At 60.5% G+C, this 26,463-nt stretch overlaps 2 protein-coding genes across 6 annotated transcripts; one reads left to right on the forward strand and one right to left on the reverse strand.

The window, feature by feature from the left end:
- Window positions 1–153: 153 nt before the first annotated feature.
- Window positions 154–7,471, reverse strand: LOC104014251 (cationic amino acid transporter 2). Of its 3 annotated transcripts, XM_009466871.2 has the most exons (12): window positions 7,460–7,471; window positions 4,972–5,344; window positions 4,704–4,859; window positions 4,276–4,444; window positions 3,872–4,008; window positions 3,299–3,521; window positions 2,666–2,802; window positions 2,176–2,278; window positions 1,902–2,044; window positions 1,342–1,508; window positions 601–709; window positions 154–352 (listed from the first exon to the last, which is right to left on the reverse strand). In XM_009466871.2, exons 2-12 carry the CDS (start codon window positions 5,342–5,344, stop codon window positions 198–200), a joined length of 1,872 nt encoding a protein of 623 aa, XP_009465146.2. In that variant the 5' UTR covers window positions 7,460–7,471; the 3' UTR covers window positions 154–197. The 3 variants fall into 3 exon arrangements, with proteins under 3 accessions (XP_009465146.2, XP_087610146.1, XP_087610147.1); XM_087754020.1 differs by lacking the exon at window positions 601–709; XM_087754021.1 differs by lacking the exons at window positions 601–709; window positions 1,342–1,508.
- A 1,839-nt stretch (window positions 7,472–9,310) lies between these two features.
- On the forward strand, window positions 9,311–26,463 carry ANXA6 (annexin A6). 3 transcript variants are annotated; one of them, XM_009466819.2, is made up of 26 exons: window positions 9,311–9,449; window positions 11,942–12,002; window positions 15,099–15,183; window positions 15,485–15,579; window positions 15,738–15,851; window positions 15,937–16,027; window positions 16,138–16,217; window positions 16,294–16,350; window positions 16,532–16,625; window positions 16,709–16,804; window positions 17,044–17,102; window positions 17,382–17,504; window positions 17,728–17,786; window positions 18,230–18,308; window positions 19,227–19,308; window positions 19,550–19,644; window positions 20,034–20,147; window positions 20,729–20,819; window positions 21,568–21,647; window positions 21,850–21,903; window positions 23,198–23,215; window positions 24,054–24,150; window positions 24,428–24,523; window positions 24,817–24,875; window positions 25,653–25,775; window positions 26,089–26,463. In XM_009466819.2, the coding sequence occupies exons 2-26, from the start codon at window positions 11,985–11,987 to the stop codon at window positions 26,146–26,148; spliced, it is 2,019 nt and encodes a 672-aa protein (XP_009465094.1). In that variant the 5' UTR covers window positions 9,311–9,449; window positions 11,942–11,984; the 3' UTR covers window positions 26,149–26,463. The 3 variants fall into 3 exon arrangements, with proteins under 3 accessions (XP_009465094.1, XP_009465095.2, XP_087610149.1); XM_087754023.1 differs by having other exon boundaries at window positions 9,407–9,484; XM_009466820.2 differs by lacking the exon at window positions 23,198–23,215.

Below are 26,463 nucleotides of genomic sequence, written 5' to 3' on the forward strand. Positions count from 1 at the left end.
CAAAACTTCGGCAGGGGGCTCACAGTGAGGATTCGGGTTACTCAGGGAGGTTCACCAGACCTGGGAGAAAACAGCTCCTGGGGCCCGTGTCAGGGCTGTGCCCCTCTGCAGGATGGGACCTTCAGCCCAAGGGGCCTCTTTGCCCGCCAGGCACAGGGTGGAGGGAGCCAGGCGCTCAGGGACCAGCCTGTCTCCTTTTATTGCCCTGGAGCAGAGGGGCACCGCGCAGTCCCACAGGGCTCTGGGGCCACCTCCCTGGCTGTGCTTCTCAGCAGCTCCTGAGGGGCTGCCCCTTCGGGCCAACGGCTCTCGGCGCTGTGCCAGATCCCGTAGCCAAAGTAAATGAGGAAACCTGGGAACAGACAGAAGGGAGGGGGGGTGTCCTCTCTCTGCCCTCCCCTCCCAGCCACAACATTCCCAGTTTGGGCCACCCATCAGAGGATGGGGTGCTCCCACCACCCTTTGTCAAAGTTCAGCATCTCCTCCAGCCGCCCACCACCGCTCTGCAGCCAGCGTTAATGCCTTGGGCTCTCAAACCACCTATGCTTCACCCAAAGAGGTTGCCGCCAGCTCCGGGACCTCAAGGGTGGCCGGGCTTACCGATGGCCATCCAGAGCAGGTACCGCAGCCAGGCAGCCGCGCTGAGCCGGGCCATCAGGATGCTGTTGATGGTGATGCTGAGGAGTGGCAGGAAGGGCAGGAAGGGAACCTACAGGGACCAAGCCCAAGGCAACAGGGTCATGCCTTCTCCCAGAGGCACAGCAGGGGTTTCACAGCTCACTTGGGCTCTTTGCTGCTTTGGCTAGTTGCCGACAGGCAAGTGGAAGCCCAGCCCAGCTGTCAAGCTGTGAGGCTTGGAGACCTGAGCTGGAACTGCAGCCTGTGCTGGAGAGGGATGCTTGCGGAGGGTGGTTTGGTTGACAGGTCCTGCACCAGGGCAGGAGGTGCTGCAGGATTTAAGGGGGAGGCAGTAAGCCACTAGCAAAACCTATCCAGGGTGTCAGGAGGAGGTTTCTTTTTACTGAAGAGCAGCTCTGATTCATGCAGCAGGCAGTGGGCTCAGTTGGGGCTGCAGGAGGTGCCCCTTTGGCCTGCGAGACATGGTGGGAAGAACCAGGCAGCCCTCACAGTCCCTACGTAAAACCCCATGAGCTGCCCGATGGCTGCAACAGTGCTTTGTTCAACATGGATGCAGCAAAGGTCTGCCTGACCTGAAGCAGAGGGAACACCCCCCCGATGCAGCGTAACCCTCTCCCCATGGGGCTGTGGCACTTGCCTCCTCTCCATCCCCCATGTCCTTCTCCCTGGGGACAGTCCCCAAGAGCCAGGCTGTGTGCTCACCATGAAGGATGCTCTCTCCTGGCTCTGAGGCTGCCTCCGGATGAGCAGAGCTGCTGCCAGGATCCCCAGGAGAGGCAGAGCCAGGGCAGCGATGCACCAGGCACCCCCGGCCCGGAGACAGGGCAGCCCCGCGGTGCTCACCCAGCTCACGGCGCAGACCAGGGCGGCTGCGGAGGGACCACAGCAGCGCATCAGGGCAGCGCTTCCCTGGGCTGAGCCCATCCCTCTCCCGGGGTGCAGCACCCAAGGCTGCCATGGTGGGAGGGACAAAGGACAACCAGGAGACAGGGCTGGGTGGTTGTCATGGTGGGTTTAGCTTTTCTCTCCAGCCAGCCTGGGAAGCGGAGGGAGCAAGAGGTTTCCCTGGGTGCTGTTGGGGCAGCCAGCTGTGCAGCAGTCAGGAGAGGGCAGGAGGGAGCCAGGCAGGCCCTGCCTGCATCCCGCTGCCGGGTGGTTTTCAGCAAGCAGGAACCTGCCAGCCCATGCTACAGCAGCAATGTCCCCAGCAGGTCCCCCCAAGCAGGCACCCCATAAAGCCCATCCATCAGTCCTGGGCGTACCTACAGCTGTCAGAGCCCAGGCCACCACGGCAGAAGAATGTGGGGTAGGATGCAGGGGCGGCCAGACAAGATGGTCCCACCAGAGCTGCACAACTGGGACCTTCCCCACAGGAGTGTCCTGAGCGCTGGGTCCAGGCCGGTACCTGAGGAGCAGATATTGGACATCAAGGCACATGTGTGTGCACCTGCAGCGCACCAAGGCCAGTGCCTTGTCCCAGGCATAGCCAACATCAGAAGCTGGGTGAGCCCTGCCTCCTGTCCCCAGCAGTCCCACCTAAGCAGCAGCACACAGCCAGCCACCAGCGAGTAGGCCAGCAGCGTGCCGATGGACATCATGTCAACCAGGGCTTTCAGGTCAAAGAGGAGGGCCAGGAGAGCTGTGGGAACAAGAAGCCCTTTCAGCCTCCCAGCAGAGCTGGCAGCACTGCTGCTGTGCCCACCTCAGCCATGCTCTCCTGGCCCTCCCGGGTCCCCCTGACACCCACTACAACAGGACTCAAGCACCTCAACGAGCTGGCAATGCTTTGGTCACTAGTGCAAAGTATCCAGCCACCTCCTGCCTGGCAGCTCAGAGAGGCTGAACTGGTGTCCAGGACAGCATTGAGGCCAAATGGTCCTCACCCACAGCAAGGAGACCTCTCTCTGGGTGGAGAGATATTGCTCAAACAGCTACTGGCAAGCTAGGGGATCTGTGTTGTCCTGCTGAACAAGGACATCCACCAAGCCCTGCTCAAGGATAAGGGGTAACCCAATCGCTCACCCACCTGCCACTCCTCCAGACACCAGCGTTGCCACCACCGGGCACTGACGGCGACTAACTTTGGCCAGAGGATTGAAGAGGAGCCCATCTCGAGCCATTGCATACAGGATCCGTGGCATGGGGAACATGGAGCCCAGGAGGCTGCAGGGAGGGGAGGAGATGGGGGAGAAGAGGGCAGGAATCCAGGAGGTGCCATCCTGCCTTTTGCTCCTCCTTGGGTGCCAAGGGAGCTCCCATTCATCTGTACAGTCCATGACCTTCTCAAGACCATGCTGCCAAGACCATCAGCTCCCTCACCATCACACAAAGGACAGTATTGGGGAAGCAACATCTGCAGGTCACCGGGAGCCCTGTGCACACCAAGACACCCCAGCCTGCTCCTGTGGCCATGGTGCCACCAAACACCCAACCACTTCCTCCAACTTTGGGCTGTAAGTGGCATGCCAAGGGGTTTGGTTGCTCTCCTTGATGAGGAGCAGCCAGAGTGGGAGCAACAGGGTTTGTGAGGAAGGGCTGAGGGATTTTGGCCAAGCAGGGCAGTCAGAAGGAAAGGGTTGGGGATAGCTCCTGCATGTGTTATAGCTCCAATGCAACCTTGCTCTGAGCCACAGAGCTGCTGTCAGGGGCCGCCCCTCACCTGGTCGTCAGGGCACACAAGGACCCCACAGCCACAACATGCTTCACGCTGCTCCAGCCAACGTATTCAAAAGCCACTGGGAGTGGGCTCATGGTGTCCAGGAGGTAGTAGGGCATCATCAGGGTGAGGGCAGCAGAAACCCCAAAGTATGCGAGGAAGCAGACAAGGAGGGAGAGGACAATGCCTATGGGGATGGATCTCTGCGGGTCCCTCACTTCTTCCCCTGGGGAGGACAAGCTCAGCTGTAAAAACAGATGCTCATTTAATATCCCATATCCCCCCACAAGAGGGGACACAGAGGCCTTCTAGCAAGGATCACTAGACCTCCTGGGCTCCAGGGTTATGGGGATAGGGACTGTCTCTGCTTCAGGATTAGCCGGGTTGTGCCACGTGGACTCTTATAGTTCCCCCTCTGAGCACGGAGGGCAGGACAGGGCAGCTGTGGCAGAGCCGGCAATGTGCCCATTCCTAGCCCAGCCCTAAGCAGCTCCCGGGGCTGCGGGGACAATCACTGCCACGGCCCCCCAGCCTGCAGGGGAGGGTCCCACCAGCATCTCCCCCCACCTCACTCACCCATGGTAGCAATGCAGTCAAATCCAACAAAGGCATAGAAACAGGCAGAGGCTCCAGCCAAGGTCCCGGTGAAACCGTAGGGCATGAAGCCTCCCACCCCAAAGGCACTGGTCATGTTGTTGGCCACGGACTGGTTCCTGGGAGGAGGAGGAAGAGCCAGGCAGTGCAGAGGGGTTGGTGCAATGGGGTCCCAGGATGGGGCCAGGCTGAACAGCCCATCCAACCTGCTCACCCTCCCAGCATCTACCCAGCAGGGCTTAGGACTTTGGCTCTTTGACACCTTGCCAACAGGGCAGGGAGAAATAGGAGAAAGCGGGATTTCCTGGGATAAAGCATTAGGGGGATGACCCAGCCATCCCCATCGCCCTCTGAAGGCAGCACATGCAGAGCGGCACCCCTCATACCCAGCCTCACAAGCAGCTGCCCTTGGCAGGTCATCCTCCCCAAGCTTCCAGTGGTTCAGGTCGCCTTTGATGAAGCCACTCACTGTGACAAAGAGCAGGACAAGCACGTTGAGAGCTGTGAAGGCTTTGTTGACCATGGTGGACTCCTTCACGCCAAAGGAAAGAAGCCCTGGGGACGAAAAGAGCAAAACTGGCCGAGCTCCTGGATGACACCAGGCCCAGGGTAGACATTACTGGGGAGGGTGGGAAAGGGGCAACAGTGGTAGAGTCAGGAAAATCTGCAGATTTCCCCAGATTCCCCTTGTATTCCCCATTCTTTGCTCAAGGAAATGGAAGAGGGTCAGAGGGGTCAGCACCATCCTGAAGAGCCCATGGTGGGGTGAAGAGATCATCCTACATGGAGGGTGGCACAGGGGGAGGCATCCTACCTGCCAGCAGGACCACCAGGCCAGCTGCAAAGGCATCCGGGTGCTCTGCCAGCCCCACAGAGCTCATGGCTGCGTGAGCACCCAAAAACCTCCCCATCTTCTTGCCAAGGAGCTGGTCAAAGGTAGCGCTCCAGGCCCGGGCAACGCTGGCGGTACCTGGGGAGAGGTGGCGGCTGGGGCAGTGATGGCGGCCCTGCGGGTCTGGGAATGACACCCAGTAAAGCCACCAATGCAAAGCAAAGGTGGAGGGATCAAAAGGGCTTTATACCAATGACATAGGACAGCAGCAGATTCCACCCAGCAATGAACGCCCACAGCTCGCCCACTGTCACGTAGCTGTAGAGATAGGCAGACCCAGCCAGGGGCACACGGGCCCCGAATTCGGCGTAGCACAGCCCTGCCAGAGCAGACACCACGGCTGCAATCAGGAAAGAAAGGACAATGCTTGGGCCAGAGCTGGTCTTAGCCACTTCCCCTGCTAGGACATAGACGCCAGCCCCCAGCGTGCTGCCCACTCCCAAGGTGATGAGGTCCACAGTGGAGAGGCAGCGGCGAAGGCTGGAGCCCTCCAAACCAGCCGGGACCCTCTTTCTGCGGCAAAGCATCTTCGAAACAGAGAGCAGGCAGCCCCAGCATGGCATCTGCGGGAAAGGAAAGCAGCAGGCATGAGGATGCTGCTGCCCCACAGGCACCACCCCGGGGACGTAACCCAAACCCAGCTTCAGCATTTTCCTTGTAGCTCCCACCATCCACATGGTGCTTTCCGGACTCTGTGGGTGCTGCCTGTTTTCTGTCTCTGCCAGAAAAACAATCCATTTTGGAGCAAGATGGGGCTAAAGCGGCTGCATTGCTCTCTCATCCCCAATGAGAAGTGGAGCAATGCACGATTGGGGTTTGCTGGGCTCTGTCCAATTCATGCTACAGTGAGAGGGGACAAGGACATCTGCTTGTCCCCCTGCCAGCTTAGAAAGTCCTATTGCTCCAGCAGCATCCCCAGCAGGGACACACAGCCAGCATTGTCCCAGCTTTGACACTGACACTATTCAAAATGCAGAAACCAGGCCAGAGAAGGAGGGATGGGAGATGTTCTGCTCCTGGAGCAGCCTTTGGCCTTGAAGTGCACCAGGAAGGACCCATCTGCTCAGCTGAAGATGCTCCCACAGCACCCATAACCATGGATCAATGGCAGGGCTCAGGCAGAGACTGGGTGCCCTGGGCCATCAGCCTGTACAGTAATGCTGTGGCTTGCTCGGGTCACCAATGAGGATGTCAGCCCAGCAGAAACCCCAAATTGTGTGATAGTTGTGCTTGGGGCAAGTGAGGTGCTTGGTAGGGCATGCCTCGGATTTGTGTGCCTTCCCCCCTCCTGCCCATCCTTCCCCAGGAGCTCCCAGGACCGGAGAAACAGGGGCTGCATGCCTCCCCATCTGCAGGGTGCTGCCAGGACCTCCACATTACCCCGCAGCAAAGCAAAATCCCTGCTGCACACTTCAGATCCCATAAACTGCTACTTACAGGGTCAGGGACCCTGCTGGAAACCCTGCCCACCAGCACATCCCAGCAGCACCGAGGATCACAGGGCCACACAGTCCCTGCTGCGGCATGAAGCCCTGAGGCAGTGCCCGGCACCCTGACCCGCAGGATAGGGTGCTGTAAGCCCTTGTGGCATGGGGAGCCCCAACCTCCAGAACAACTGCTGTGTCTCCTGGGGGCTGGAGAGCCGCTGCCCAAGGCCAGCTGGGGCTGCCTTCCCACCCCCCCCCAGCAGCACCCACCCACTGCAAACCACCAGTCCCACCCTTGGCATCTCACCCTGATGATTTTCCCTTCTGCAAACAAACTACTTACTCCAGCCAACCTCTGGGCAAACTGCTCCAGCTGCGAGCTGACAGGGAGGGCAAGCTGAGGCAGCCCCAGTTATGCTCCCCCCTTAAATCCATTTTGGGAGTGCCCTGGCCCTCCCCCTGCTGACCACCACTCAGGGCTGCACAATGGGAAATCTATGCAGAAATATTTTTCCCACAACGCCTTCCAAATCATACACACAAGCCTGTAATGCTAATAGGCTCAGAGGCATTATTGAGGGAGTTTAATTAGCATTTCAAAGCTGCCCATGCAGGTAGAAGGTGGAACCCCTTCCCTCTGTCCCCACTCCCTCACACCAGGACCCTCATCTCAATCTGTGGAGCAGGTTTTGGAGGAAATCCAGGCAGAAAGGAGCAGAAACACAGCCAGGTCAGGATACAGGGGTGCATGCACCTACTACAGCTGTGATTGCACCCAGGCTGAGCTGCCCCAGGGAACACAAAGGCAGGGGAGCAGGTCTGAGAGTTGACTGCAGCAGCAAGGCAGAGGAGCGCAGACCCAGCTCCATGGGATGTTTGCAGCAGCACATCCACCTGTAGCTTCCAGAAGCAAAGTCCTGAGGCTGCCTTCGCTTCCCCAGTATATGGACACCAAGACCCCAGTTGCTGCCCACACCTTGGCACAGCCCCAGTGCATAGACACAGCAGCCTTAAATAAAGAAGAGAAGTACCTAATCAGCATAGCTTGTAGCAGAGCAGGAGCAGCACCATCCATCACTGATCAATCCAGCCTTGCCCTGGGAGCAGGGCTAGGGCTACACCTCTCAGCCAAAGCAACACCTGCTCTATCCCAGCCCCTGTCCTAGTTGGGAGGTTGCAAGGGTGCAACAAGACCTAGATGCTCCTCCATAGGGAATGAAATGGGCACTAAGAATGCCCCTGACACAATACCTCCCTCCTGAAGGGCAGCCTACAAGAGACAAGCAGCAGAGTGCAAGCAGGGTTGGGATGAGTGCAGGGCTGGGCTTAAATAGGGGCCCAGGGCTGTGTGGGTGGGGGTCCCAGGTGAGGCTGCTCAGGACCAGTAAGGCATATAAGTGCCCTCAGGCCCCAGCACAGCTGTTCTGTAGGGCTGCTCCTAACAGAGAGAGGACATGAGGAAGCTATGGTATGACCTAGCTGGTCTTCAGCACCCTGGGAGAAGAGGACCAAGTCTAGGCTCTGAGGAGAAGCTAGGAGCTGGTATTTTGGGGTGAAGCGCTATGATTTTATTGTAGGTGGTGCTCAGGCTGAGATTGCTTACAGTATTTGGGGACAAAAACCTCTTAGGCTGTAATGTAGTTCAGCACACTCTCGAGCCTTCAGCTTGCAAGGAGCAGAGGTGGGGGACATCAGCCATGCAGATCTAGAGCACCTAAAACATAAAGCTCTAACTACAAGGCTGCCCTGTCCTGGCTCTATGGGGCAGCCCCATGTCCCCGCTGCACCCTGTGAGCTCCTGGGCTGGTACCTCTGGGGCAGGGAGGCTCAGCACACCGTGACACAGCCAGGGGCACTGGGAGGAGAGCAGGGCTGTTGTCCTGCATTGCAGCACAGGGTGAACAAAGATGTGCTTGTCACCCACGCCATCTCACATGAGCAAGGTCTCCAGACACCAACGCCAGCCTGAGGGAACAACAGGGCACGAAGGAGCAGCCGGTGCTAGCTGGCCGTGAGGGCCTCCCCCTCCCAGGGTGCCTCCAGTCCCCCGGGGGCGCACAGCCCTGTGGCCATGTGCCAGCCATTGGGCATGTCGCACCCAGCCTGGGGTCCCTGCTGCCCAGGACCACCACCTCCCAGGGCAGGCAGGGCTGAGCAGCTCAGCTGCCTTGCAGCCCCAGAGAGATGCTCTAGCCAGTGGGTACCACCAGCACTTGGATGCCTGAAAGGTCGTATGCCAGCAGCCTTCAACATCTCAAGGGGGCCCTTGGTTTCATCTGCTCCTGCTGGTATCAGCCAGAGCACAGACACCACTGCCCATGGCTCCTGGGGAGCCCCTCCAGCCCTTCTGCAGCTTCTCTGCTGGTTGGAGCAAAGGGTGGTGGTAAAGAAGGAGTGGGGTGAACCTGGGCAATGCAGGGAAGCAAAGGGCCTCCAGGCACTGCAGGCAGCGGTACAGCCTGCTGGGAGCATCTGGAGAGGCTCAGCCTGCATCTCCACCCATGACTGTGCTGCAAGGTCTTCATCCCCGTGTCTGCAGCACGGGAGGGAAGGTTTGGGTTGCCTTGCCCCAGCTCCCTGTGCCAGCTCGGCTCCTGCCCCACAGATGCTGCTTGCACAGCCCTGGTCAGCACCTTCCCCCTTAAGCAGGTCCTGGGGGGCCAACTCTCCCCCTTGGCTTTTGCAGAGAGACTCAGGGATGGACCTTTCCCAACCAGGACCAGGGAAGGGGGTGATTTGGTGCAGGCGGAGGTGGCCAGCGGCAGGACCAGCCCGGGAGGCAGCGGGGTACCCTGCACCCCAGCGCTCACCAGGAAACCAGGGCAGGGGGGACAGAAGGGGGTGAAATTTCTGTAGTTTAAGTGTAATCACCATTATCGCCTCACACTATGTGCGTCACCACTGCTGGCACACAGCCCCTGCATGCGGATGGTGGGGCTTTTCTGCCGAGTGACCCCTTTCCCCGCACCCTGGCAGGGGCAGGGTGCTTCTGTGGGCGTCATCGGGTCCCCCTGCACCGTGGGCACCCAAAACCGAGAGGCTGAGGTCTGGCATGGCAGCAAGGGTGGGAGTGTGGCCCTGACCCCAGTGCCGTGGCAGGCGGGGACTGGAGGGCTCGTAAGCGGTGACGTCTCGCCGGGAGGAAACAGCTGCACGCCAAGGACGAGCGTACGGCCACAAGTACGCACCAAGCGCGCTGGCTGTTCCCGCAAGCGCGCCCGGCCAGACCTTGGTGACGCCCGTAAGTCTGCGCTGGCGTGCAGGGGGACCGTGCTGGTAGGCGAGGGGACGGTGCTGGTGTGCAAAGCCACCGCGGCGGTGAGGGGAGGAAAGCCCTGGCTGGGCATTGAGCCGTGCAAGCGGAGGCTTCCTCCAAGGGGTGGCTGCAGGGGGGATTCTTGTTTTCTTTTTCTTTTTATGAAAAATCCTTCTTTTTTAACAAAAGCCTGGGGGGCTGCACTGCCAGCGGGTGCTTTTTCGGGTGGGCGCAGGCATTGCTGCGGGGCCCATGGGTGTGTCCTGGCTGGGATGCGCCTTTGTCCGTGCCCCGGCACTGCGGCGGCCGTGGAAACGCCCATGCAGGGGTCTGAGCTGGCCTCGGTGGGGAGAATCCCCCTGATTCGGCACCCACCGAGTTTTGCACAGGCAAATGCAGCATACGACACCCCAGAGGCACAGAGCTCTAGAAGGGCAGGGGGACTTTTCGGCGCTGGGGTGGGGCAGGGGACTTTGAGGATCTCCCTTGCCACGCAGGGAGGACGGATGCCACTTTTTTTAACCCAGCAAAGCTCCCTTTCCGCCCCACGGGCAGGACGATGGGTGGCGGGGTGCTGGGTGTGCCGTGGCCTTCGCTGTGTGTGGCTGTGCCAGGAGGGCCCCGCCAGGCAGCGGGCTGCCAAAATAGCTGCCGGGCTCCTGGGGTGAAACCCCTGAGCCCAAAGCCGTGGTGGGGCCATGGAGAGGCCGGCAGGGTGCACGCTGCTGGGGGGACAGGGGCTTTTTGGCAAAGGCGGGTTGTTCCGCAAAGGGGACGGGCTGTGCACATCATTTAGGGTTTCCCATGGCACTTTCTCTCCAGGGACCCCTACAACCCAAACCTCTCCATCGTTTCGGGGGGGAGGCAGGTACATCCCCGTGCCCGGGCTCTGCAGCCTCCAGGTTTTGCCATCTGCCCCACGGATGCAGTGTGTTTGTTCGGGCATCCTCCCCGGATCGCCTGCTGGCAGGGCAAGAGCTGGGGCTGCTCCCCCAGCCTCTGCGGAGGTGTCAGCAGCGGTGGGGGACAGGGATGGGGCGCTGCAGGGACAGGCTGGGAACTGGGTGTGGCCGGGGATTCTCCACCACTGCTGAGATGAGTTGGGCAGTCTCAGCCCAGCTGCCGCATACATGGAGTGAGGCAGGAGGGCTGTGCCACGCAGGGCTTTCTCTGTTCCCTGGAGGGTACACAGCTTCACGTACAGGCTCCCGAGTGGTGTTAAAAGGCTGTGTGGGCTGGGGGCTGGGATCCTGTGGCACCCACCCAGCATTGCCGCAGTGCAGCCCCACTATGCACGGGGCACACGGTGGGTCAGAAGCCACGGAGAAGGGCGGCCGAGGCTTGCAGCTTCCCCAGCTGAAAGGGGAAGGGGAGATGAAGGCAGGTCTGGTTTTCTGCAAAACTTCCTTCCCTCGGCAAGGATGCCCGCGGGTGCCAGGCGGCTTCCTGCACCAGAGCCCGGTGACCCAGCCGCACCAACAGCTACGGGCCTGGGTCTCCCCCTCCATGGGTGTTCTCGTAGGGATGTGGGGCCAGGCTGGGAAAGTTAATCTGTTTTTCCCCTTCTCGCTCCATGGCATGAAATCAAGCTCAGCTGGGGGCAGAACACCCCCAAGAGCAGCCCCACGGCGCCTTGAGCTTTCCTGCAACGTGTCTCGGAGGGAGGGCGAGGGCTGGCAAGGAGGGAGCCGTGCCTCATGGCTGGAGCTCAGCTGACGCTGAGCGGTTCATTCATGGCCTCGCTCCATTTTCCAGCTGTTTCTCTCCCTTTGTCAGCTTTCTCGGAGCAAACGGCGCTGTCTGGGGACTTTCTCTGGGGGGGTGGGGAGAGTCCACACCGCAGCGGGTTGCAGCTATAAATGGTGCTAGTGTTAGAAAACAACCTGCGAGTCACCCTGGAAACCCGACTGTGTTTCCTGGGCTGCGCTGGGTGCGTGGGACTGATAACGGCCTTGATTTGGTGCACAGAAACTCAGATAAAGCTGATGGGACTTTGCAGGGGCTGCCCAGCCCCAGCACTGTGCAGCAACAGGGCATCCACAGCAGCTGCTGGAGCTGGGATGGTGCCAGGGTTTGGGGGGCTGCAGGGAGAGCATTGCGGGGTGCAGCAAGGAGGGCCAGCCTCATGGAGGATGCTCGGCCCATTTCCATGTATTCAGCGCTTTCTTCCCCTCCTGGTTTCTCTCGGCACTGGCAGGAAGGTGCACAGGGGCCCATCTCCACTGCCCCCAGCCGTGAGGTCCTCAACTCGGTGCCAGATACCAAAGGATTTCAGTTCTGGTGACTGCAGGGTGGCTGGTGAAGCCCCTCTCCCTGAGCCTCCCCAGCAGCACCCAGCCATCGCCCTCCTGCGGGTACCGCTCCCGCAGCGATGGCTGGCAGCAGCACCCAAGGGAGGGAGCGAAGCCTCCCTTAACTAACGCAGCCCGCAGAGAGGGGGATTTGGCTCACAGCAGCTTTTCTGTTCCCTCCTGCAGCTCCTCCTTGCCCTCGCTCCGGTGATTTCCAGCTTGGGAAGCCATGGCACCCAAAGGAAAGGTAAGGGTGACCCACACACGGCAGGGATGGATACCGAGGGTGCCGCAGGGCAGACCCCCGAGTTGGGGCAGCGTCTCCGTTGTGCAGCAAGGATGGTGGTGACGTGCACGGGGCGCGATGCTGCCCGGAGCCTGTTTACATTCCTGCCTCTCCAGCCAGGGCTGTCTGGATGGGATGCAGATGGGGGAAGCGCCGGGGCGGGGAGCCGGGAGAGCAGGGACAGCGAGGAGCAAAAATCCTTTTGGGACCACAGTGGGATGGGGGAGAGAAGCGGAGCTGTGGGAAGGGGAGGAGAAAAGACGTTGCGCTGGGGATTTGGGCTTTCGCTGGAGAGAAATCCCGCCTGTGCCTGAGCCCGCTGCGAGGCGTGCAGCCCCGCTTGGGCCTCTCCCCGCCCCAGCCTGGATTTCTCCCTCCTCCAAGCCGGGGCTGGTGCAATGTGGCAGCTGGGTGAGCAGGTGCTCCCTCGCAGCCAGGAAAACATCTCGGCGTGGGTGGAAAACCCTGCCTCGGTGGGCAGCTGTGGCTGGCAGGGTCCAGCCTGCCTGCGGGGTCCAGCCTGCCTGCACTGTGCGAGGCAGGGCAGGAGTCCAAGTCCAGAGCCTCCCTTCTCCACTGCTGGGGGCCAGGCTCTGCTTTCCATTCCCTCGAGAAATCAAGAAATCATTGCCTCAAGCCCAATTTACCCGTGGCTTCCTGCCCAGCCACGGGGGTGGCTGCCTCTGGGTGGGGAAACTGAGGCACGGCATGGGTGAGCGTCACCCCTGTGGTGGTCCAGGACCCCAAGGAGCCATGTGGTGGGAGAGAGCAAAGCCGTGGTGGGAGAGAGCAAAGCCACGCTGGGAATTTTGCTTCCACCTTCCCAGCCCCAGCCTGGCTTATTTTTAGCTGGGAGGTCCCGGGCCGGCCGGGATGACTCAGAGGCTGGAGGAGGGGAGGCGGGGGGCCCCGGCAGCTGAAGTGGGGACCGAAAGGGGGATGGGGATGTGAGGAGGGCACAGGGAGCAGGATGCTGTTTCCCTCCCGAGGGGTGTTTCTGCACTTCCCTGGAGCTCGTTCCCAGAAGAGTGCAGGGAGCGTGGGGCGATGCACAGTGCTGAGCTCCTGCCTCAGTTTCCCTTGCCCCCGCCATGGCAGCACTGAGGCAAGGCAGGCAGCTCGTGCTTCGATGGCTCAGCAGGCAGGAACGCAGCCCTCCTCCTCCTCCCCGTTTAACCAGGGCCAACCTCTTGTCTCCCCATCACCACCTGTGCAACCCCAGCACCTTCCCGCCACCTTCATCCCCTCCTGCTGCCTCCAGGCACCTCCTTTGCCCTGCAACTTCTTATTTATGTCTCTGCAAGGCATGTGTGTGGGCAGCAGCTTACACAGAGCCAGAAGGGTCTGGGAGCTGCCGGGAAGCAGGGCTAAATCCAGCTCTCTGGATGAAATCACATGCAATACGATCCGTCCCTGTGCCCGCCTGGCTCCCTCGAAGGGCAGCGTCTCCTCTTGCCCGACCTGGTCCCCACCACGTGGGACACCAGTGCCAGCAGCTCCTCCCGAGAGGCCCTGTGGGATGTGCCCAGCATGGACTGGTTTCTCCCTGGAAAATGGGGGTACCAAGGCCAGCTGCGTGAGATGCACAGTGGAGCTGTTGTGCCACAGCGTTGGGATGGGGCCTGGAGGAGTGATGGGTACGGGGCTGCCCCGTGTCCATCCCCTTGGGTTCACTCCTGGAGGCACTTGCTGGGTCAGGGATGCTGGCACTGGTGCTGCCTGCCTGATGCCCATCTTCACTGGGGACATGTCGGCTTCAGATGCCCACGCTGGTAACAGCCCTGGGCATTCGTACAGCTCAGGGGGATTTTAGACAAGCCTTGCGGCAGCTCCTGAGCAAGTAAGCCCTGGGAGGTGTAGGCACCCACTTGGCACACGGTACAAGCAGAGCCACGGGAGGATGCTCAGAGTTTCCCAGGGTGCTGACACAGCTGAGAGCCCCGGCTCAGCCTGGCTCTCAGCCCTCCCGCTCCCCAGCGCGGCCACTAAGGAAATGCTGCTGTTCAGCTCTTCCCACTCGTGCCTCTGGCTGGGATGTGTCCCAGTTCCTTATGTGGGGCTGGGCTGGTTTCACATCTGCTTCTACCCAGGGTTTGTGGTGATCTTGTTCGGAGTCCAGCCCGAGGCGAGTTCCCCAAGCAAAGCTGACCTGCGGAGGGGAAGCCCGGTCCCTGCTTTTTCCTGAGGTCTTTGTTAGGGGGTGTCGCTCCTGGGCTCCCCATTGTGCAGCCTGCAGGCGCAGAGGAACAGACACAAGTGGATCATGCCAACCCCCAGGATTTCTCAGGCTCCCAGGAAAGTCTTTCCCTGTATCCAGGATCTCTGCTCTGACCCCTCGGACCAGCCTGGGCCCTGCAGGAGCACACGCTGGGGCAGGACAAGCTGTTGGCAGCTCTGGCACTTCTCAGTGCTTTCCACTTAGCAGCCCACAATGATTTTGTGCCTGTAAATGTGTCTCCTCGCTGGGAGGCCATGCAGAGCTTGGGCATCCTCGGCATCCGGAGGGTTTCCCTGCTCACAACAGGCGGCAGGAAAATGACTTCCTTCATCGCTCCCAATCCACCCCCTTAGCTCCTGGCTGCATTGCAGGAGGATCGCCCTGGTCCTTCCATGCCTTCCCCTGCATTCAGGGTGTCCAGCCCTCCCATGGGGTCTCCCCTTTTCCTGCTGAACCTCCCCAGATGGAGTTGGGAACCCAAATGTGCTCAAGAAACCTCTCTCCAAACCACCAGCTCTTGCTGGCACGGCAAGGAGGGTTGTATTCAGCTTAAACACGGGGCACAAGCAGCAAACAGCGATGCCAGTGAGATACAAGAGGGAAGGCTGTGTACTCTTGTGACCTGGCATGCAAAAAATTTGCACAGCGGGGAGAGCAAATGGGAGAGGAAACAACTGAGGAGAAGAACAAGTGTTTATGTTTGAGGCTGAGCTTTGCCTTTGGGCAGCCCGAGCGGGAGCGGATCTCGCCCCGGTCCTGCTCAGCTTCAACTTCTTCTTCCCCCCATTCCAGCCGGGGCTGCTCCTTCCCTTTTCACCTTCTCGCCTCCTTTCCCCTAGGTCTACAGGGGGTCAGTGAAGGATTTCCCAGGCTTTGATGCCAGCCAGGACGCAGAGGCCTTGTACAATGCCATGAAGGGATTTGGTATGGACACTCCTCCGGACTGTCACCCCGGGGCCACCCTGATGTCCCCTGTTCCTTTGGTTGACCCTTGCATGGCTGGGCATCCTGCATCGCCTCCCCTTTCAGCTGCCTGTCTGCTTCAGCAGTGTGCCAGGACCTCCCCTGGCTCCCCTTTCCTCCCTGGAGCCAGCTCGGCTCTGCTTCTCCTCCCGGCCCCAAGTCTGAAGCTGCTTTGGGCATGGCAGGCTGGCTATGATAAGCCCAGCCTTGGCAGGTGAGACCCAGCCGTGGGGCTAAATGGGAGTCCCGGCTCTCCCCGCAGGCAGCGACAAGGAGGCCATCCTCGACCTCATCACATCCAGAAGCAACAAGCAGCGAGTGGAGATCTGCCAAGCCTACAAGTCCCTCTACGGGAAGGTAACAGCAGAAATCCTCCCTGGTTCTTGCCCCCACTGCAGACGCAGGTGGCCGTGGCTGCCACCAACCAGCCCACACAGGGACCCACTGCTCCCTGGACGCACTCAGAGATGCTGTGGAGCAAAGGGTCCCCCAGCCCCTTTCTTTCCCTCTACCAGGACCTCATCGCAGACCTCAAGTACGAGCTGACGGGGAAGTTTGAGCGGCTGATCGTGAGCCTGATGCGGCCCCCAGCTTACAGCGACGCCAAGGAGATCAAAGATGCCATTGCGGTACGGCGTGGGCAGCCCCCCCGGGGCCCCTCGGAGGACACCCCGGCTGGCCCCGCTGCTCACAGGGCTGCGTCTCTGCCCACAGGGCATTGGCACGGATGAGAAGTGCCTCATCGAGATCCTCGCCTCCCGCACCAACCAAGAGATCCATGACCTGGTGGCCGCCTACAAAGACGGTGAGGGCTGGGGAAGGGCACGGGCTGCCCTGTGTCCCCTCGGGCCAGGACAAGGGGCAGAGGTAAGGGGATCCGGCTCTCCAGGCCTTGACCTCTCCCTCTTCCACCAGCCTACGAGAGAGACCTGGAGGCTGACATTGTTGGAGACACCTCAGGCCACTTCAAGAAGATGCTTGTCGTTCTGCTTCAGGTATGTCCATCTGTCCAGCGTCTGTAGGTGGTGGGTGCCTGCGCCCAGCAGGGCTGAGCCCGTCTCTGTCCCACAGGGCACCAGGGAGGAGGACGACGTGGTGAGCGAGGACCTGGTGGAGCAGGATGCCAAGGTGAGGCTTGGCAGGTTGCTGGGACAGGTGGCATCCGGGCAGGGATGGGGCTGGTGGCACTGGGACCATCCGGACTTAGGCCTGCAAAAAGCGGGTGGGCACCCAGGGCACCCGTGTTTGGGCACAGCCCCACGTGAGCAGCACCCTGATTCGGGCTCTGCTGCCTTCCCCATCCCACAAGGACCTGCTGGAAGCCGGCGAGCTGAAATGGGGCACGGACGAGGCCCAGTTCATCTACATCCTTGGCCGGCGAAGCAAGCAGCACCTGCGCCTGGGTGAGCATCTCCTGCAAGCTCAGGGCTGGCCTTGAAGGTGTCTTGGCAGCTTCTCCAGGCATCATCTTGCTCTCGTCCTGCAGTCTTTGATGAGTACCTGAAGATTTCTGGGAAGCCGATCGAGAGGAGCATCCGGGGAGAGCTCTCTGGTGACTTCGAGAAGCTGATGCTGGCCGTGGGTAAGTCAGCCCCTGCGTGGGGAGTGCTGTGAAAACACGCTGCTGGCCTTGCCGGGGTGGTAGGGCTCAGTGCCAGAGCCAGCGGGGTCGGGGTTGCGGCTGTGCCTGGTTTCAGGGAGGCTCCTTCGGGGCGGGTGGGGATGCTGAATGTGGTGCCCGAGGGGAATGGGTGCTCAGAGGCTGGGGTGCTGGCGTAGCTGGGTGCCAGGGTCCCTCACCACGCCTCTATTTCCCTGCAGTTAAGTGCATCAGAAGCACTGCAGAGTATTTTGCTGAAAGGCTCTACAAGGCTATGAAGGTGAGTGGATCGTCCTTCCTCCAGGAGATCCCCCCTCAGCGTCACGGGGAGCTGGCTGGAGGAGGGGTGCCCTGGCTGCAGGGTGCTGCTGGAGGGCAGGGTGACGCAGGTCCATGAAGACAGGACCTATGTGACCTGGTGTCTCTGCTCTTCCCTCCAAAGGAGTTATTCCTTCAGACCCAGGGCTGGGTAGAAATTTGATAGAGGGTCCCAAATGTGATGGGCTGAGCGGGGTTGCTTGGCCATCCCAGGCTTGATGCGGGGGCTCCTCCATTGCAGGGACTGGGCACAAGAGACAACACGCTGATCCGCATCATGGTGTCCCGCAGCGAGATCGACATGCTGGACATCCGTGAGGTGTTCAGGACCAAGTATGAGAAATCTCTCTACAACATGATAAAGGTAAGTGCTGGGGGTCCTCGGTCGCCCTCCGAGAAGCTGCTGGTGCTGCCTCCCTCATGATGCCAGCGCCCGTGGGAGGGCTGAGCCCCCTCCCCAGCCACCCTGTGCCGGGTGTCCATCTCTGAGGACAAGGCACAGAGAGACGCCTCTCCATGCCCCCATCCCACGGCACTACCTTGACCCTCCCTGCCGCATGGTTCTCCATCTCCATCTGTCTTTCCAGGAGGACACCTCCGGGGAGTACAAGAAGGCCCTGCTGAAGCTGTGTGGCGGGGACGATGAGTAAGACCTCCTGTCGCCCCTGTTTGTCCCTCTTCATCCCCTTGGTGCTGGGTACAAACCTCTGGGTCAAAGCCTGGTGGAGCACCTGGACCAGCAGCAGCCACAGTGACAGCGGTTCAGTACGAGGGGCCCTGCGGCCCCTCTGCATGGCCAGCCACGACGCCATGGTCCCTTCTTGGGACGTGGCAGCCCCACAGGGCAGAGACAAACGCCTGGAGGGAGGATGCTCTGGTGGGGGCGGTTGGGATTTACCACCCGCATCTCCTCCATTCCCACCCAGCCCCACAGCAAGCAGCCGGCTCCTGCCCACCTGCCCCTGTGCCCGGCACCCGGCGGGTACAAAATGTCCCTCATGGAGGGGCAGGACGGGATGGGGGGCGGCTGCTGGCGGGGCATGGGGCCCCCACAGCTCACTGTACCCTGTCCTTGCCCTCCCATTGCAGTGCCGCAGGTGAGTTCTTCCCCGAGGCGGCGCAGGTGGCCTATCGGATGTGGGAGCTTAGCGCAGTGGCCAAAGTAGAGGTCAGCACCCCCCGTACCCCCCTGTACCCCCTCTCCGTTCCCCGCCAGCTTAGGACCCCCCGGCTGCTCCTCTCTGCCGTGGGGCATGGCCAGCCCCGCACCTCTGCTCTGCCTCTTGCTCCGCTGCTTCTCTCGACACCTTTCTCTGGTTTTAGGGCATGAGGTTGGTGGGATGTAACCCCGGCAGGGCTGGCCGCCCCCCGCAGGCTCCACTAACCCCCTCCTCTCTCTGAGGCCTCCCTCCCTCTCAGCGGCAGGCCCTGCATGTCTGTGCAATCCATCACCTGCAGCGCTGGCTCCGGTGCCCGCTGAAGACCTCCTGCTCCCCAGGGCTGGCCGGGGCACGGCCATGCCACGGGGAGCTGGCACCCTGCATGCAGCCCGAGGCACCCGCAAAAGGGCGCTTTGGGATGTTCAGAAAAGGCACCCTGAGCCCTGCGTGCATGGGGAGGACAGAGATGTGCTGGGAGCTGTAAGGACGCAGGAGGGTAGAGTTACAGGGCAGGAGGGTAGAGTTACAGGGCAGTCACTTTCAGCGGCTCCTCTTCTGGCTCTCAGCTGATGTGATCAGCCCCGACCGAGGTGTCCCAGTGCTTGGGGAGGCGGGTATACCACCCAGCAGGACACCGAGACTCCAGGGACTGTCTGTTGCCATCTTCTCCCCGCTCTCTGCTGGCCTGGCTATGGTTTGCCCCTCAATGGAAGGGGTGACAGTGGCAGGGACATCCTCACTGAGCCCCAGGTGCTTGCACTAACACACGACCTGCTTTGGCCTCAGCTTGCCGGGTGGCACCTTCCCTCCCTTTCTCCATCCCTCCCTTTCTCCATCCCTCTTTCTGTCCATCACTCTCTCTCTCCATCCCTCCCTCCATCCCACCCAGCTCAGGGATGAACCCAAACCCCTCTGTGCATCCACAGCTGCGAGGAACTGTGCACCCCGCAGGAGGCTTCAACGATGATGGGGACGCGCAGGTGCTGAGGAAGGCGATGAAGGGCCTGGGTAAGCGGGGACCGTGGACCCAGCCCCTTCCAGCTCCTGGGGCAGAAAACCCACCCTGGCCCAAGCAGGGCTGCATGAAAGCCCTGGGGAGAGGGAAAAGAGCCAGTTTTGGAGCCATGGGAGCTCCCTCTTCCCCATCTCCTGTTTATGGGGTAGGATGGCGACGTGCTCGCGGTCAGGGGTGACAGTGTGGCTCTGTTGGCCCCCTTGGCTCTCCCCAGCATCACTGCTCTTGTTGCAGGCACGGACGAAGGGGCCATCATCGAGGTGGTGACACAGAGGAGCAACGCCCAGAGGCAGCAGATCCTAAAGGCTTACAAGGCTCACTACGGCAGGGTACTGCCGGCCCCCCCTCCCACCCTGCTCCTTCCTTCTGTCCGCATCCCGCTCCCTCCCATGCAGAGACCTGTCCCTCGCTGAAAGAAATCCTGCCCAGGGAGCGGTGGGCAGCCAGGGCACCCCGATTTGCCCCAGCATGGAAGACCGAGTTGTCAAAGCAGCCTGGGTGCTCTGGGTGCACCACCAGCCCGAGCTTGCCCCATCCTCGGTCCCACACAGAGGACTCCAGAGCCAGGATCTCCCCAGAGGCACCCCCCAAAATGTGACCTTAAACCACCCCAAGGGTCTTCCCAGATGTCTCCCACCTCCACACTCTCCTTCCCCTGCCTCGGCTGGTCCATCCCTGCAGAAGGAGCTGGGGACTGAACCCTCAAACGCTTTTGCAGGACCTGATGGCAGACCTGAAATCTGAGCTGTCAGGCAGCTTGGCCAAGCTGATCCTCGGGCTCATGCTGACACCGGCGCAGTACGATGCCAAGCAGCTGAGGAAGGCTGTGGAGGTAACTGCCACACTGGTGGTATCGGCTTCAGCACGTGAGGATGAGAGGGTTTTCACTGTGGTTGTACCCAGGCTGTGAGTGCACCCCAGCTTCCCACGCCCCCAGGCTCTCCTCTCCTATATAGAAGGAAAGCAGAGCAGAAAGCACCAGGACAAAGACCTGGTTTGCACTCAAGACCTGCTGGGAGCCCAGTTTGCCCCCTTTGCAGCCCAGCACGCTCTAGCCAGCTTGTACACAAAGCAGGGAGGCCTTCCACTGCTTTACAGAGCATCCCCGCTTTGCAGCATGAGCAGTGCCCTGCCAGGCACAGGCACCCACAGGAGAGCCAGGGTAGGGGCAAACCAGTGGTGTGCAGCACTATCCACCAGTCACACCAGTTGGGACCCCACTAGCAGCACACTTGGGCACTTTCATGCTGGTTCCTACCAGCCCTTGGGGCCATTTGCTGGACTTGGATTGTTGGCATGTGGCAGCCCTGGGGTTAGAGCAGTCCCACCTTGCCTGGCACTGGCGGGGCGATGCCGCCGTGTCCTCGTCCAGCGCTGGCACCCGCAGCACCCCGCCATGCCGCTCTCTTCCAGGGGGCCGGCACAGATGAGAGCGTCCTCATCGAAATCATGGCCACACGGAACAACCAGGAGATCGCAGCTATCAACAAGGCGTATCAGGAAGGTACGGCACAGGAGGGACGTGGGGAGCACCCCGGTCCTGGGCACGGACCGCGTTTAATGCTGTACGAGGCCACTTCCAGAGCCTGGGGTACAATTTTTGTCTCTGGGTTGGGTCCATGCCTTGGTGCTGTGAAGGTCTATTAGTCCCTCCAGGCAAGAGCAGCTCTTTTCCAGGTCCAACACCTTATTAAAGAGAAGTGGAAACCTGGGATGAGGCTGGCAGGAGTCCTCAAATCCATCCTGTGATTTCTCACACCCCCAGACCCTGCACTTCTCTCTCCCTTCCATCCATCCGCCCTTCTCCCTAGGGAACAAGAGCTGCAAGCCCCAGGTTGAATCCCCAGCCTCTTCTCCCCCAGAGAGCCCATGGTTTTAAACAGATGGTTCTGTGGCTGGTCTCCCCCAGCACAGCGCTAGTCCTGGCCTCTCTCTGTGTCACGGTGACGTGCCCCAGCTCTGCCACCAATGTCTCCTCCCCTGAGAACTCTTTTGCCATGATCTCTTTCCCTCCGGAGCACCCGGAGCAAAAGGCTGTGCTCGTGCCCAGGGCATTAGAGCTTTTGGGGTGATCCCCTCCTCCCCGGGCCTGAAAATAGCAGATGGAGGCATCTGCTTCAGCCATGCAAAGGCTGGGGGATGGCCACCGCCATCCGCAGGCCCCACGGGGATCATGGCCACAACAGGCATTGGTGGGTGGGAAGCACAGCTGCAGGCAGGGTGCAGGGCTCAGCCGTCCCCCTTCTCCACAGCCTACCACAAGCGCCTGGAAGACGACCTGAGCTCCGACACATCAGGGCATTTCAAGAGGATTCTCGTCTCCCTGGCCCTGGTAAGGGCGGCTCTCTCGCTGGGGATTGTCCCCTCCCTGCCGTGGGCAGCGGTGGGCTCTGTGAGGACGGTGGCTATGGAGAAGACAGAGCATCACCACCTGGCTGGGCAGCGCTGCTGGACCCTGTCTGCCACCCCCTCACTTGGGGGTCTCCTGGGAGATGTCCTCTCCCCAGCTCCATGATTTTTATATTGAATCACAGGGCAACCGCGACGAAGGACCAGAGAACCTCACACAGGCGCATGAAGATGCCAAGGTAAGAACCGTACCGGCAGGGCTGTTACAGGCTCTGCATAAAATAAAAACGACGATGTTGCATCCACTGGTCTGGAAATGGCATCCTCAGGGAAGCAAATGCTGCTGGGGCAGGGTCTCTGTAAGCTGCAGGGGGAGATGCCAGGTGAAGTGACACCCTTGGAGAAAAAGCTCCCAGTCCTGATTTCTGATGCCCTGGGCTCTGCTGCTTCATGCACAGGGAAACTGCAAACCATGAGAGCAGCCCCAAGGCCCAGCCCTGGGGAGCTCCCAGCTGGGGGCTGCAGCATTTCTTGGGCAGAGCTGCCACTTTGGGCTGCAGTCACAGACGCTGATGCTGACATCTGGCACTTGAGCTTCAAAGGCAGCTTTGGGCTGGTCCGCAGGAGCCACCCACCCCTTTGTGTTGTGCATGGGGCAGCCCTGAAGCCTATAAGCTGCTTTTCACCCTGCCAGCACGCCAGGATGCCAGCCCCAGCCCCCAAACCATTACCTCATCTTTACTGGGCTGTGGTGAGCCAGGACCGGAGGGGGAAGAAAAGCCAGAAATGGTGCAGGGGGTGCAGGGGCCCCATTGCCTGGCTCAGCTCCTGGTCCCAGGAGACCTGTGACCCTCGGGCTGTGCACCTTGGCCTCCTGCTCCTTCGAGCCAAGTCTTTTCTGAAAGGGGCTGGGAAGCTTGGTGCAGGGCCAAACCCGCGCTCTCGCTTGGCTGTCCTGTCCCAGTGCTGCCTGCTCCAACGCATGCCGGCAGCACGCAGATGTGCAGCTCTCCTGGCGGGGCTGCTGCCGGCAGAGGGAGCGGATGCTGCGCTGCCTGCACCCCGCCGCATGCGCTGCCGCTCGCCTCGACCTGCTGCAGAGAAAGAGAGAGCCAGGGATGACAAACACGGGGACGAGCCAGCCGGGTGGCAGCTGGCCTGGGGCCACGCTGTATTTTGTCAGCAAAGCCGTCCTTCCCCTTCTCCTGCTGCCTGCGCCTGGCAGCGGCAGGCAGGCTGGCGTGAGCCAGTGTGGGGCCAGGCAAGGATGCTCCCCAAGGAGCAACGGGCTAGTACCCAAGTCCCAGGGGTGGGGAGCTCACTTTGCTTGGTCAAAGATCACCCCCCCCCGTCCCAGCTAGCAGTATAGGGGCCAAACTGGAGGAGGACACAGGTCCCCACTCACAGGGAAGCAAGGGAGCTGGAGACAGGTCATCTGGGGGGATTTTGCCCAGGCTTGGTCAGGGAAGGATAAAGGTTGAGCAGCACCTTCTGACCCTGTTGTCTTCCTGTCTCTCTCTCTCTCTCCACCAGGTTGTTGCTGAGACCCTGGTGAGTGCCCGCCCTTTCACTCCTCAGCCTTCTGCATGTTTGAGGGGATGCTGCGGTCCTCGGCTGCAGCCCCACGTGCCAGGCTCCTCTGACCACATGGGCTGTGCTTGCTTGCTTGGGGCTCCAGGGTCTTTGCATCAGGATGGGTGGCAAGGGGACAGATGGGACCTGCACAAGGGCTTTTTCCTGCAGCGTTGGGCAGGGAGAAGGCAGGGCAGGAGAGAGGGAAAGCCACCTTCCTGCCCTTGGGAGGGCTGGGGACCAATCCTGCCTGCTGCCTGCATGCAGGACCCATGGTCCTGGCAGTGTGGGACTCAGGACTGGCTTCCCTGGCTCACTGAAAGTGGGAATTGGGGAAGGGATGACTTTCCACTGCAATAGCCTAACAGGCACGATGCACACAGCCTCCCCACTGAGCCCCGCCGCAGGGGTGGCAGCCGTTTTGCCCGTGGGCAGCACTGCTGCAGCCCAGGGTGGAGGGTGGCTCCTGTGTCTGGCAGCTCTGAATTTCCTGTTCAATATTGGTCACCCCCAAAATATCATCCCCAAAGGACAAAAAAAAGTCTTAACCATGAGCATTGCAAAGCTTTTTCACAAAAACTGGAAAACACCTTTTCTCAGAGGTAATGCGCGAGCGTGCAGCCACGCACCTTCACATCCATGCATAAGAAATGCCCTTTTTGGCCAAAAAAAGCTATTTTCCTGCTCATGAGAGGCCACCCTCTTTGCAGGAGGGTGTTCAGGACTGGCTATCCCAGGAAGAGCTGTTTGATGTCTTTGCCCTTCTCCACTATGCCCATTCCCCTGCCTCCCTCTTCACTCTCGGTTCCTCTTCCAGAAACTTGCTGACGTCTCCAGCAACGACTCCAACGACTCCCTGGAGACCCGCTTCCTCAGCATCCTCTGCACCCGCAGCTACCCACACCTCCGCAGAGGTAGGACCACGTTTCTCCATCGCTGCTGGATCCTCAGCTGTGACACAAGTGCTTTGATTTGGGCTGGATGGCACTCCTGGGCAGCAGGAGGTTGGGGTGGCCCTGTCTCCCCAGTGGTGGGAGGAGATGGGATTTGGGGTGGCTGGTTGAGGTCACCAAAGGCTGCTCTGGTCCCATCTGGTCCAGAAGCCTCCACGGTTGAGGCTCGGGTCTCCTGGGTGCCCAGGGCTGGGACGGAGCAGTTCAGCGGTGACTCTTTCCTCTCCCCCATCCCCAGTGTTTCAGGAGTTCATCAAAATGACCAACCATGATGTGGAGCACGCCATCAGGAAGCGGATGTCGGGAGATGTGAGGGACGCCTTCTTGGCCATCGGTCAGTGCCCGGCGGGTTCTCCCTCGGGGCCGGGCTCCCCGGAGGCCAGGCAGCCCCTTTGCCTGCCTCTGCCAAGGCAACGTGACAGCAGATTCCTGCTGCCTTTGGGCCATGGAGACTCCCAGCATGGCATGGGGTTGGGGCATTTATAGGGCGTCCTACGGGGCCAAGCCTGCACCCTTGTACCAAGGAGGTTTTGCAGCTGACCCAATGGGTGGCACAGGTCCTTGCTGAGACGGGTCCCCTGGGTGCTGCGAGCCAGGAGCCCACTTTCTCTCCCTTCTGTGTTGCAGTCCGGAGTGTGAAGAACAAGCCAGCCTTCTTCGCTGATAAGCTCTACAAGTCCATGAAGGTGCAGACGGGCTCTCCTGGGGTCGGGCTGCGGGAGGGGGCTATGCTGGGCAGACACCCTTTGGGACTCTCTGATTTAACCCCACGGCAGCGATGGGCTCTGTCCCCAGCCGTCCCTGAGGGAGCAGGGCAGAGCTGAGCTCAAACCAATACCGCATCAGCTTTCTGGGGCTAGCAGGAGATGCGGCAGGCTTGTGTCTTGCCAGCAGCAAGCCCAGCAGATGTCCAAGGAGAGATTGTAGAATCATAGAATAGTTTGGGTTGGAAGGGTCCTCTAAAGGCCATCTAGTCCAACGCCCCTGCAGTGAGCAGGGACATCTTCAACTAGATCAGGTTGCCCAGAGCCCCGTCCAACCTCACCTTGAACATTTCCAGGGATGGGGCATCTACCAGCTCTCTGGGCAACCTGTGCCAGTGTTTCACTACCCTCATTGTAAAAATCTTCTTTATTTGTATCTAGGCTGAATCTGCCCTCTTTTCGTTTAAAACCATTACCCCTTGTCCTATTGCTACAAGCCCTACGAAAAAGTCTGTCCCCATCTTTCTTACAAGCCCCCTTTAAGTACTGAAAGGCCACAATAAGGTCTCCCCAGAGCCTTCTCTTCTCCAGGCTGAACAACTCTCTCAGCCTTTCCTCATAGGAGAGGTGTTCCAGCCCTCGGGTCATTTTTGTGGCCTCCTCTGGACCCACTCCCCAGCTTGGACTGTGCTGGAGATGCCGGCAGGGTCCCTGAGCCCCAGTCCCTCCAGCGTTATTTATTCGAGCTCCACTTTGCAGGGTGCTGGCACTGATGAAAGAACCCTCACCCGGATCATGATTTCCCGGAGTGAGATCGACCTGCTCAACATCCGCAGCGAGTTTGTAGACCTGTTTGACAAATCACTGCACCACATGATCGAGGTGAGGGGCTACGGGCATCCCTCCCCAGCTTGTCACCTTGTCTGGCTGAGCCCTGGGCACGAGCCCTGCAGGGACCCGAGCCGTGAGTAGTGCCACGAGCGGCACAGGGGCTGAGCATCGCCTGGGGAGTGGGAACCTGCCCCAGCGTTGGCAGCTCTGGCCATAGAGGGGATGTGCCGATATCTCCCACTGCTGCGCGGATGCCTGCGGAGCGGCCAGGGCATGGAGCTGTGCCTTCCCCGTGCCCTTGAACTGGGCTTCCCCAGGGCAGGCATCAGTAGGTGGTTCTCTGACATGGGTCTCCCTCTTGCAGAAGGACACCTCCGGCGACTACCGCAAGGCTCTGCTGGCCCTGTGCGGTGGGGAGGACTAGGCGGCCGCGGGAGCCCCTTCTTCGTGTCTGAGCCAGCACGCACGCACCCACTGCCTTGATGCCACTGCAGCTTCGGGGGCTTCGGGGGCCGCTCGGTTCCCTGCAGAGGACGACTCACTTTGCGCTGGAAAGCAACACCACATTGCAAGCGGGGGAGTCTCTGGGAGGGGAGCAGAGGGGTCTGGGTAGGGGGATTATTGTCTGTCTCGGTGCAAAAGAATTCATATCCAAAGATGCCACTAACCCAGGAATTTACCCAGATGGAAACGAGAATTTTAAATCTCATCAATAAAACCTTACTGTTGCTGACCCTGA

Source organism: Nipponia nippon, unplaced genomic scaffold, assembly GCF_047370975.1.
Source record: "Nipponia nippon isolate SJK-2023a ecotype South Korea unplaced genomic scaffold, ASM4737097v1 scaffold_17, whole genome shotgun sequence".
In the NCBI taxonomy this organism is placed as follows: Eukaryota; Metazoa; Chordata; class Aves; order Pelecaniformes; family Threskiornithidae; genus Nipponia; species Nipponia nippon.

Bases quoted from the DNA above. Each gene is read 5' to 3' on its own strand.
- LOC104014251 (XM_009466871.2), bottom strand. From the start codon at position 5,344: ATGCCATGCTGGGGCTGCCTGCTCTCTGTTTCGAAGATGCTTTGCCGC. The intron at 1,509-1,901 runs GTACGCCCAGGA...GTCCCTCCGCAG, and splicing joins CTGGGCTCTGACAGCTGTAG to CCGCCCTGGTCTGCGCCGTG. The intron at 353-600 runs GTAAGCCCGGCC...GTCTGTTCCCAG, and splicing joins CCTGCTCTGGATGGCCATCG to GTTTCCTCATTTACTTTGGC.
- ANXA6 (XM_009466819.2), top strand. The intron at 17,787-18,229 runs GTAAGACCTCCT...CTCCCATTGCAG, and splicing joins CTGTGTGGCGGGGACGATGA to TGCCGCAGGTGAGTTCTTCC. The intron at 24,524-24,816 runs GTCAGTGCCCGG...TCTGTGTTGCAG, and splicing joins GGACGCCTTCTTGGCCATCG to TCCGGAGTGTGAAGAACAAG.